Source organism: Chenopodium quinoa, unplaced genomic scaffold (assembly GCF_001683475.1).
Source record: "Chenopodium quinoa cultivar QQ74 unplaced genomic scaffold, ASM168347v1, whole genome shotgun sequence".
NCBI lineage: Eukaryota > Viridiplantae > Streptophyta > Magnoliopsida > Caryophyllales > Amaranthaceae > Chenopodium > Chenopodium quinoa.
This window is the reverse complement of record NW_018743032.1, coordinates 1522821-1534664: the sequence shown is the minus strand read 5'-3', so window position 1 is coordinate 1534664 and position 11844 is coordinate 1522821. Positions and strand designations below refer to the sequence as shown.

The following is an 11844-nucleotide window of genomic DNA, read 5'->3' as shown; positions in this document are numbered from 1 at the left end:
TAAATATCGGAGGAGCATTCTCTGCATATATAGTAGTTCCCTTGAGAATTAAAGGAAAATCATTATGTAAACATTCTGTAGAATGCTCTAGACATTACAGTAGATCTAAATATCTTGCTTTTTTTTTTTTCGTTTTAATTCGAACCAAGGAACCAAACATTAGAGCAGTAAGCTCCACAGTCGGCTAACATTTAATCTTACAGACTAGACAAAAATATCAGTTATTCGATGCCTTACTCCCCTTCTTCCGGGAAGCTTAGGGCGTGTCAAGGAAACCTATGAACAGTAGAAAAGCTGCCTTCATTATAAGAGAATCTAAAGAAATTAATGCAAACTTCACTCCCAAAAATTCATATAATAAGAGATACCAAGCAGTTAGATAACAATTTTAAAACAAAACATGTTTACAAGTGATAAGATGGGCTAGCCCGTGAAGCACCAGGCGCAGGCATTGGCATAGAAGTGCCTGGGGCTGGTGAAATCGGAGCAGAGGCATATGCAGGCATAGGAGATGATGTATATGTCTGACCAGGAAACGTGCTAGGTACTGAAACAAATGTTTGCCTTCCATGCTGCATCGATGGGTCCCATGAGGGTGCAGGTGCCGCATGATTCTGAGGTGGCATGTTAGCACCATTACTGTATCCATTTGAAGGATATCCCGCACTTGTTTGAGGGTTCATCCATGGTGCTGCAGGAGCTCCGGGATAACTAGGAGCCTGTTGGACTGCAAGCATACTGGCTTCTGGGATTGTGTAATCTCTACTTTTGTCACTATGAGCCTACGACAGAGGGCAGAAAAAGCCACCACATAAATTAAGGATTTTTAATTAGCAACAAATTCAAGAAGCATGCACAAATGGAAATAATTCTACGAAGTATATACCAACCAATGGATTGCAACTTTCTTTAGAACAAAGCACATAACATACCTTTACATTGAGATCAGTATGACGAGAGTATGTTAGATGAAGCTTACAATAGCCACCATCATAAATGCAATGTCCTTCCAAGGATTCTTTCGCAACAGAAGCCGTACTAACATCTGAAAAAGAAACAATACAAATACTTAGAAACCTCAATGACTTCCATAACTCGGCAGAGAAGATGAAACATGACACTAAACCATCAATCTTATCACAGTAAATATAAATGAAGAATTATTAGTACGAGTAACAAAGATCACAGCTTACGATGGCCAAATCTAGCCCTCTAAGTTGTTCTAATTAATATGCAAAACTGTAACAGTAGTCATTTCAGATCAATAAACAACCAACCAGTGAGAAATCCCACCAAAGCAGATAGTCTGAATCAAGAAACAATAATATCAAGACCAACAAATTATATGGATATTATCTTTCTATCCAACTGAATCAACGAAACAAATAAGAAACAAGAATTTTAAGACCATTAAAAAAAGACTTTGATGTCATTAATAAATATAAATAGATTTAAACCCTACAAGATCTAAGCAACCTAGGAATGGGGTCTTACTCCAAATCCAATCAAGAACTAGAAAAAAGTAAGAACAAAAATAACAAGGGAAGTGTCATTCAAAGTGTTTTTGTTTTCCTATTAAAAAGAGGGATTTGACCTTTTCTAACAGCCCCATAAATCTTTCAGAAGAGGCATTTCAGTTACTACATACAGAATGTAAGATCCAAAAAGTATCGCAAATTGGAAAAACAGCCAAATAGATCACAAAAATCCAGAAGAAACTCAGCACAACACAAGATGAAAAATTACTTATGAGGTGAAGGGAGTGGGTAATCTCTTACCAGGATACTGAATTAGAGCCTGTGTCTGGCCATTTTTTTCAAATATAGCTATTTTTTGAACAGTGCCAAACGCAGAAAATACCTGTAAAAAGCAATTGATAAGCATAACAATGAATAGAACTCCCTAGTAATAACCAAAAAGTGACGCAGATGATACAATTTATTACCGTATGAAGAACATCAACAGTAACAGCATATTGCATATTCTCGATTGCAGCAAGAAGTACATTGCTCTCCTGATCTTTTTTAACTCCGTCAGCACCAACAACAGGCTAGAGAAAGACACTTAGTCAGCATATCTGTAACACTGTAAGTTAATTCACTAGCATGATATAGAAACACACCTGAACAAGACCTTCAAAAGCAGTAGGGTTCACAGGAAGGTAAGGATTGGTATAGTCCCTGCAGATAAGAAATTTTAAAATGAATAGCACATCTTTGAAAATTTCAAATGTAGTAAAATCAGATGATTCATAATTTGAGATAAAGTGTGAAAGAAGAATAAAATTAAACTTTTTAACATATAAAAAGTAGTATTATCTGGCAGAGCTGCAACTAGCAGCTATTAAAGATACTAAGATGATGCACATTAATAATTTTCATAAAGGGAACAGTAATTAAGATTTATAAATAAGGATCCACATTACACCTCAGAATTATCATAGTTAGAGCAACATGCTGCTAAGAGTGATTAAGTGACCCCACACTCTGCATGTTTGAAAATTAGGGCCTACATGGGATTTCTTGACTGAAGCAAATTTGCAACCAAAATCATTAGAATTACTACAAATTTTGATGCTATAATGAAATTAAAAAAAGTAAAGGTAATAGACTGATGATGAGGAGTTTCTAAAAATAATAAAGTCATGATGTTGATAATACGTTTTCTGATTATATGGGTATATTGCAAGGTTATTGATGGCTTTCTTTCTTATACTCTCCCTTGTTATACAACATTTCTGAAAAATCTTTGTATTCGCCAGTATTTCTCCAATAATTTCTGCATATATTGATGTTGGGATGGTAATCTAGTGTTTAGCAGGTGGTATATCATGTCCTAGAAGTGTCCATAAAAATAAGGGATATCGTATTTAGTGTGTACTCTAGGTATCAACCTAAATGTGGCAGTGATCAAAGACGTCATACACAACACATACTAATTCACATGAATTGTTTAATCAGCTTAGCACTCCCACTGTATTAACAGGTCTGCATATACTCCCACGTCACACAAGGCATGGCCTCATATAACTGTGATGTAGCTACCTATGGAGTTCGCTAGACAGTTACAATATTCAAGATGGTTGTGCTACATAATATTAAACTGGGAAATGAAAATAGTAGGGTAAGTATGCTATAGCTTTCTACATCACGCTAATTCACCACTTAACTTAAAATGCTTTGGGCACACCCTAGGTGCCAGGTACATAAAGGCAATGATGTCTTTTCCATAAGAGACCCGAAGAACAATGACCTCAACGGGTACAGAGACTACAAAAATTGACAAAATATGAGGTTATGTGCACACAGACTTCCTTGTTCAAGATAAAGAGGAAAACAATATAGTAGAAACTAAGTACAGTTCAAGTTTCCTTCAAATTAAATCTTAGCTAGACATTATAATCCATAGCTGAGCAAAAGCCCTAATTCTAAAATCATGCAAGGAATGCACTGAGACCTGCAGTAGTGTTCACTTATGCAAGGAGTAAGCAGGGCAAGGGCAGCAAATTCAATTGATAAGTCAGGGGCTGAGGTGTCAAGTTCTGTTAGAAAAGTTTGTTATGGGGAATCTTTTCTGTTAGTGGGATGTGAGGGAAAACTAATTGTATTTCAGTGAGTAGCATCTGCTGTAATAATCATCAAGAAAAGAATATTGTTAAGCATTTGCTTAGTGAGAGAGCTCCTTTCCTCTAGAAAGAAAGGTGTATTGAGTGATTGCCTTGATCAATTCAATATGAACTATCCTCAACCTTACTCTAATTGCTGCCATTACAGATTTCCCTGCCTGAGTTCATGCTAATTCCTAGCAAATTGGTATCAGAGCAGTTCTGTCCTGGTAGATTAAGCCACTGAAATTCTGTTTTCAAAAAAAAAAAAATGTTGGTCGCTGGAGCACCGATTTTGTCACAATCACTAGAGCAGGAAATGAAGGAGATATCAAAGAAATTCTCCGAAAGGATGGAGGAGGCCACGACGAGAATTGTTGATAACCTTCAAAGAGATCTGGAGAAGATCATTAATAATGCTTTTTCCCCGATTTTCTCTTCCATGAAATTGGAGTTGAAGGAAATTTTTTTTTGAGGAAGAAGAGAACCAAGCAGATTTTCTGAAGGAAGTGCCAGAGCACAACCAAGCCGTCGAAGTGTTGCACACAGCCACCATTCCCATGGGTGAGGGAGGCATATTCAACCTTCGCGTGGTGGCTACCTCAACTGGGCCAGAGACAACGGAGGGGGCGGAGTTGAAAGATCTGAAGCGAACAAGTGGCAGTTACACTCTCAGTAATTTTGGAGAAGGCGGCTTACACGGTGGCTTTCATTTTTTTGTAGCCACTGGCAAGGTTTGGCGTGGCTTTGTAGGCACTGGCAGCAGGAATGACTTCCCACTGCCATGGATAGGAGTAAGGTGTGGCGATTTTGCAGGTGGATTTAATGGTGGAGGTCAAGGAGATCACACCGGCGAAACTAGTGGTGCGCTTTTTGTGGGTGGTGTTATCAATAATTTTGAAAGTAGTGGGTTGAGAAATAAGACGGGTGGTTCTATTGGTGGTCTGCCGGGTGGAATATTAGAGAAAGGTGGCGCCGGATGCAGTGGTTCAGGTGGTGGTCCAGGAGGTTACACGGGAAATTTTAGTGGTGGTTTCCTTAGAGGCTGTTCTAGTGTTTTGGTCGGAAGAAGACCGGGTAGCTTTGATGGCGGAGGTGGCTGGGTCAGTAGCTGTACAGGGTCCGTTGTGAGGGTGGAATTGATGGTGGAAATTTTTGAAGGGTTGCTGCTTGGTGGTTTTCAGAAGAGTCTAGAAAGGGAGGAAGAGAGAAGCTTCAGTGAGTCTCTTGCTGGATCAGTAGCTGTACAGGGTCCGTTGTGAGGGTGGAATTGATGGTGGAAATTTTTGAAGGGTTGCTGCTTGGTGGTTTTCAGAAGAGTCTAGAAAGGGAGGAGGATGAGAGAAGCTTCAGTGAGTCTCTTGTTGGCTTGGAGAGGAAGTCAGAAATGGTATATGCTAGTAAGGGTATTATGGTAATATCACTTGAAGCAATTGCAAATGAATTCAATCAGCTAGGTCACGTGCTACTAAAACAAATAAAAGCTAGCAGATTACAGACCAACCCAAATCAAAACAGTGGGCTAATGAGATGTATTGGGCCTGCTTACCTAAAAAGCCTTTTTTCCTTACAAGGGAAGGCACAAATATTGAAATATGGACCTACTGACCTAAGGCCCAATTTTCCATCTCTAACATTCATTGCCCAATCTGTCAATCATCATTTTCCAACCTTTCAACTCACCACCCCACTTTTTACATGGCCCCACTCGACAACCCTTAAAAGCCACGCTTCATCAATTTTTAGAGATCACTGCTGCCGTTCTCAGTTTTGACCCAATTCAAGAATCAGTTTAACAGTCATTGTTGCCGAGGACGAGAATCGGGTGCCGATTATAATCCACCTTGAGCACAAGGTGAAAGTTTGGGCGGCGGGTATTGCAAGGAATGCACCGAGACCTGCAGTAGTGTTCACTTATGCAAGTAGGAAGCAGGGCAAGGGCAGCAAATTCAATTGATAAGTCAGGGGCTGAGGTGTCAAGTTCTGCTAGAACAGTTTGTTCTGGAAATCTTTTCTGTTAGTGGGATGTGAGGGAAAACTAATTGTATTTAAGTGAGTAGCCTCTGCTGTAGTAATCATCAAGAAAAGAATATTGTTAAGCATTTGCTTAGTGGGAGAGCTTCTTTCCTCTTGAAAGAAAGCTGTATCGAGTGATTGCCTTGATCAATTCAATATGAACTATCCTCAACCTTACTCTAATTGCTGCCATTACAGATTTCCCTGCCTGAGTTCATGCTAATTCCTAGCAAATCACAAGTCAAAATCACAAGTTGCCCATTATTCTATAAACCAAATATCTGCCTTTTCACCTTGGGACAGAGCTGTGCTGCAATCACTCCATTAAACCATGATCTGACCAGCCAATTCCAATTAAGTTCATGAACCTCCAGCAACACTGATTAACATTTAATTACTATAAACCTGAACCATACACAACTGCACTCAAAATTCTTTCCTTGATGGCTTAATCCGAAACAAATCAGCCAAAAATTAAATTGACCAATATAAACTGCATCTTCCACGCCATAACAGTCGGGATTCCCTTCTTCCTTAACACTGAAAGGTCAATATCTAAGAAGAAACCTTTGCATGTCATTTCAATCTACAAACTACTCTGCACACTACAAAAAACTTCCTGTTTCTTGGACACAAAGTTTTAGGAGAGTACTGGTAGTGGGATTAAGTCGAGTACAGGTGATTAGAAGATAAGGTAGTAGTCATTATTATTTATTGTTTTTCAATTGAGGTGAGAGAAAGTAGGGACCACACTGATTTAAACAAGTCAATACAAGAAGAGCCAAAAAAAATGAGGGATTCTTAAAGATTATTATATTAAGAGGACAAAAGGGGAAATAGAAAGTTTTTTGTGGGAAGGAGGGAGTAACTGATAAAAGGCCTGAAATCACAAAACTACTCAGATTCTGATACCTATGTGATTCTAGAAGAAATGATCAGAATATTAACAGTGATTAAAAGAGGAACCTCCACGGCATGATGACTCTGAGCAAACTGCTAGGAAAAGTGCAGAGAAAAGATAAACCTTAAATCAAACATACATGAAATCAGGTTCCCAAAGTTAATCTAATAAGCAAATAACACATCAACATCAAAATTTTCCACACAATATCATTAAAGTGCCAACAAAAAAGTTCAAAGGGGTCATTCTAATATCCAACTGATCCTTAGGCCTCCCTAACAAGGAACAGGATTAATTACCCAAAATAATATCTAATCTTAAACGTGATAGAATACATGATGTGGACTTCCTTAGGGATGTCTGATACGTAATTTGCTCCAGAAACAAGTTCTTGTGAATCTATAGTTGTAGTAATTGTAACTATTGTCTTCTGGGTTGAGATCAACATCCCTAGGTCTACCTCCAATAACAAAAAAATCTCAGGGTCCCAAGCAATGGAGTGACTCCAATAACTACAGCTTGTGAATAAATAGAAATCTCAGCACATAGTGTCACTATTTATCAGTCATCTTAGAGAGAAAGACAGAGATTCAAAGTTTCCAGGGTTTCTGTAATATAATTATAATTAAGTACACAAGTAAAGTTGTTCTCCCATGGTAATGGGTTACCTAGAGGCAAGAATCATTTTCACAGTTTATGTCATAAGAGAAAATAAAGACTGGAAGTGATCGTGGGAATACCCAATCCCTTCTCTAAAGAATGCTTTTGCCACTTCTCCCATACATGCATTGACATAATAATTTGGCAATACATAATTGTTATATAACGAATTTTTAAATATAAAATAACATTTCAGTTCAGCAAAAAAAGTCAATGAACTTTCTCATTGATGGATCAACAAAGTAAAGTACCTGCTCCTGTGTGATTGAAACTTAATATTCAGGTCTGTGTGTGCAGAATACGAAATTCGCAGATTACATGAACTCACATGCTCTGGAAGCAAATACCTATATCAAAATGTTTTGTCAGTATCAGAAAATAAGAGAAGAATTTAACAAACAGAGCAAATGTATAGATAGTTTTTCCCGAAACAACGGACACAATTATACAGCAACCTCTAAATATAAGTTAAATACTTGGCAAACTGATACATCATTCACGAATTGAAATGAGGATAAGGCGATGGAAATTAAAAGGCAGCAATGACCTCATACCTGGGTATACTTCTCCCATCCAATGCATCCTTTGCTGCACTTGCTGTGTCAACATCACTGAATTGGATTAATGCCTGCCATTCCAAATTAATAAAGTGAGACAATAGCAAAGGGCCATCACTACAGTACAAGATGGAAGATCAAACTATTTACCTGGAATCCAGCAGCCTTTTCAAAGGTGGCAATTTTGTGGACAAATCCAAAGGCAGAAAATACCTTTCAAACACAGAAAATCCAAAGGAACACTAACTCAGTAAGTATAGAACGAAATAATCAAAAGAACAACATGTGGCTCATCTCGATGCTCATTAGCAACTATGAAATTAGCAATAGACTAGAATCAGGTGCAGAATAAGACCTGTATATTTAAGCGTGACGATAGACCATAGAAAGCAGTATGACGCACATGATTTTAATTCCAAACTCTCTCCAACAAAAGAATTTAAATAAGAACCATCATCATCTGTGATTCAATGATGTCAATCAAAATTCACAATTACAAAGAAGACAACCTATAAAAATTTAAGGACAGTCAATTACATTTGATGTAGCATAAAGCAATTCACATAGAAAGAATATTCACTAGTAAAGGCAAAAAAAAAAAAAAAAGAGCACCAAACAGCATGAGGGAAGAAAAAGATAAAAGCAGGAGGGAAAGATAAAAGAGGAAAAAAGAATGTGAGAGAGAGAGAGAGAGAGAGTTGATGAAAGATAAAGGGGCTTTTCCACAAAACTGAAGAAAAGGAGAAATTAACCTATAGGAACAACTTTAAGTGAGACCATTCTGAATACATTAGCCTTTGAGCTACCAGCCTAGCTATTACAATAATTCACCAAATGCTGCAAAAAAGATCCAGCCTTGGTGTAAGCAAAACCGCTTGGTGGGCAAAAAAAAAAAAAAAAAAAAAAAAAAAAAAAAAAAAAAAAAAAAAAAAAAAAAGCGGAAACTTTGTCCTGGTGCAAGTAATTTTGATTTTGTGTCTTTTGAATGTATGAGTTGTGAACCTGATGTGCCAAGTATTCTACACAAATATGTTCATTTTATATTGAAAGTCTCACTTCTTCAGAAAAGTTCATTTAGTGGAGCAATGTGTCAAAGGCATAAGGTACTCAGTAGAGTGCAGTCACTTTGAACCGTAGTGAAATAGAAATTAATGTCCATAAAACAGAGAGAATAAAGATAACAAGGAATGAAACACAGCCTTAAACACTTTAAAGCTAAGAAAGAGAATTCATAGCATTCAAAGTATTAGGTCACAGCTAAAATAACTAAGGCCTGTTTAATTCAACTCAATTTAATTTATCGTACTGATTTCATACAAATTCAAACAAAATTTTTAGGACGCTTTCAGAATTCAGACAAAATTAATCAAACAAAAGCATGTAATTTACCTTACTAAAAAATAACCCTACATACCCAAAGAATTTACAAATAATACTAATACATGAGTAAAGATATCATACCAAACAACTCACTATCCACAACACCCATCCATAGAGGCATCACCAAGCAATATGGTTTATCTCTTCTCACAGAGAGAGTCTTTCATGCTTCCATGGCATTTAGTAACTTTCCCAAAACAAACAATTCTATGAGGCATGAGTGACCCGGGGTCATAAACTCTGTGGTCTATAGTAAAGAGACAGGGACTTAACAGCTGTGGTTGGAGATTGGGCAAGGAGGGGGAGAACAGAGGCAAATGGAAGAAATTAGGTAAACAATGTCATAAGGATAAAGGAGCAGCTTCTGTTGATAGACTAATTGTGGAAGACAGGTATCTTTCTTTATTTTCTACTGTTCTGCTACAAGAAACTTTATCTCGTTTTCTTATCTTCATTAAACACATCAACACATTGTTAAGGCCAGTACTTACAGCAAATGCTCCAGCACTTCAATTTGCATCATATTATTTCTAATATGTATACTCGCCACTTCTAACTTTCCCCATCCACACTCTGTTTGGGGGCACATATATTGATAATATTAGCTTGGGTATGTCAAAGAACAAAAAGGGTGAATTACATGATTGTTCATAAGGAAACAAACATCCCAATCATATCTCACAGCTACAGAATTTATGATACAAAAATCTAGGGTTCTGCAATGCAAAGCAAATTACAATAGTGGCAGTTTTGCAATTTCTTTTGTGTGTGCTCCTCATGATGGCAATGATAATAAGTACACAATAGCCAAGATCACTTTAAGTCTGCTTAGTCTTCACATACTCACTACCACTATCAGGCAGCAGGAAAAAGAAAGACCACATGATTGCTCCACCAGAATTTCATAACATAGCATAATGTTCTCACTCTCTTCAAAAAGGCTTGTAACTTTTTTATCCCATAGATTTTCCTTGGTGTCCCATACTAATGCCTTATAAATACTTTAGTTCTCTTTCCTTAAACATTTGAACCTAATATAAATTGTCAAACTATCAACTTTGAAGCACCCTTAAGTCCAAGGCACAATATGCCCCTAAGTCCCAAGGAACACTATGTTCAATAGGAAAACTACTTCAACACTCAGGCTCCTAACATCAAATATAGGCCTTTTTATTTTAAACAGTTTCCTTACCCATTGATATAACAGACTTAACAGTAGATATTAAGATCATGATCTAGACCTTAGAAACAATGTACGGTCTTGTAATCTAGCAATTGCGAAAATGACTTAATTTTAATCCGACTATTACAATAGTTATCTCATATGATCAATCGGGCTGGGAATAGACCACAGAGTTTATCGCTATACAAATTCAAGAAATTTCACCGATTTAGATGTATTCCACAGATTACTATTTTCAAAACCTAGGCATAACTATGTTCACAAGTTTAGTTACCCTAAAAACCTAGTGCACAACATATAAAAAGGCGGTTTCGTTTTGAAAGTCAATCATTGACATGACTCAGCAGCTTCAACATATCATCATCAGTTTCATCCCATGTAAAACAAAATGAAGAAATTATTGCATTGAACAGCACTCACCAAGTGAATAACTTCAATAGTCACGTCACCAGGTTGCACTCCTTCCATGGTAACTAGCAAGACATTCCCCGGAATATCACCAGGGCTCTTATTGTTCACGATTTCGTGTCTATTGGAATACTGAATGTACACAGTTTTACCCCGGACTTGCGCCGGCTCTGAAGCCGATGCAAAATACGAAACCATAGAGATAGCCTGATTAAGGTCTGCCTGCAATCATGCATCAAATTCCAAAAATAATCATTACTCAACAGTATTATCATAAATCATCCCATTAATCTCACCCACAATTCAATTTCTATTATACCCATATAAATTAAAAGCCCTAGTTTCACAAATTAACCAATTTAAGACAATAAATTTAAAAAAAAAAAAAAACATACATATTCGACGAAAGCTTGATTACGATTGGCGCCGACATTGCACTTGGTATTGACGATCTTACCAAAGGGTTTACAGAGCTCAACAAGCTCCTCTTCGGAACACTCCCATGGAAGATTGCGCAAGTGAAGAACCTTCGATGGTGTCTGGGTGTACCTAAACTGATGTTGCCCAGAAGATGACATCGTAGAACTTCGAAAAAACTAGGGTTTTCGATGAATTTCGAGTAATCAATTTCACAAAATTGATCGAAGATGGAAAGTAGAGCAGAAGAAATTAGGGATTTAGTTGGAGTTTTTTTTGGGGAAAAAGGGGTTTTTTGATGAACGATGAAGATGAATGAAGTTTGGGTTTGTGGGATGATGAGATAGTTTAAGTTTAACCCACTATATGAGATTGGGATATTTTCGTCTACACCTTTAACAAGCACTTTTTTTTCTTTTTTTTTTCTTTTTTTTTTTTTTTTTTTTTTTTTTTTTTTTTTGTGTGTGTGTGTGTGTTTAAGAGTAACTACAGTGTAGAGCTAACCCCAAAATCTGATGATTAGAGAATGAGAGATTCTTACACGCACCCGAGTGAAAGGTAAAGACAATTTCTCTGCCTCAAATAGGTGGGACTCAAATAATAATAAAATATACAGAGTAATGTATTACCTTTGATTACTTTTAAATGCAACTTTGGCATATTATTTAAGAGATATAATATATTCCAAAGTTGCAAATAAAAGTAATCGGAGGTAGTA

At 37.0% G+C, this 11844-nt stretch overlaps 1 protein-coding gene across 1 annotated transcript; it reads right to left on the bottom strand.

Moving 5' to 3' along the window:
• On the bottom strand, positions 1 to 11549 carry LOC110730379 (polypyrimidine tract-binding protein homolog 1-like). The gene is made up of 10 exons (XM_021910170.1): positions 11105 to 11549; positions 10722 to 10931; positions 7889 to 7951; positions 7736 to 7809; positions 7433 to 7528; positions 2123 to 2180; positions 1946 to 2050; positions 1779 to 1860; positions 933 to 1045; positions 1 to 782 (listed from the first exon to the last, which is right to left on the bottom strand). Exons 1-10 carry the CDS (start codon positions 11285 to 11287, stop codon positions 405 to 407), a joined length of 1362 nt encoding a protein of 453 aa, XP_021765862.1. The 5' UTR covers positions 11288 to 11549; the 3' UTR covers positions 1 to 404.
• Positions 11550 to 11844: the final 295 nt, after the last annotated feature.

Excerpts from the sequence above, each read along its gene's own strand:
- LOC110730379 (XM_021910170.1), bottom strand. The coding sequence starts at position 11,287 with ATGTCATCTTCTGGGCAACATCAGTTTAGGTACACCCAGACACCATCG. Across the intron at positions 2,181-7,432 it reads TTTCAATCACACAGGAGCAG|GGACTATACCAATCCTTACC; the intron begins GTACTTTACTTT and ends TCTTATCTGCAG. Across the intron at positions 2,051-2,122 it reads CTTTTGAAGGTCTTGTTCAG|CCTGTTGTTGGTGCTGACGG; the intron begins GTGTGTTTCTAT and ends GTCTTTCTCTAG.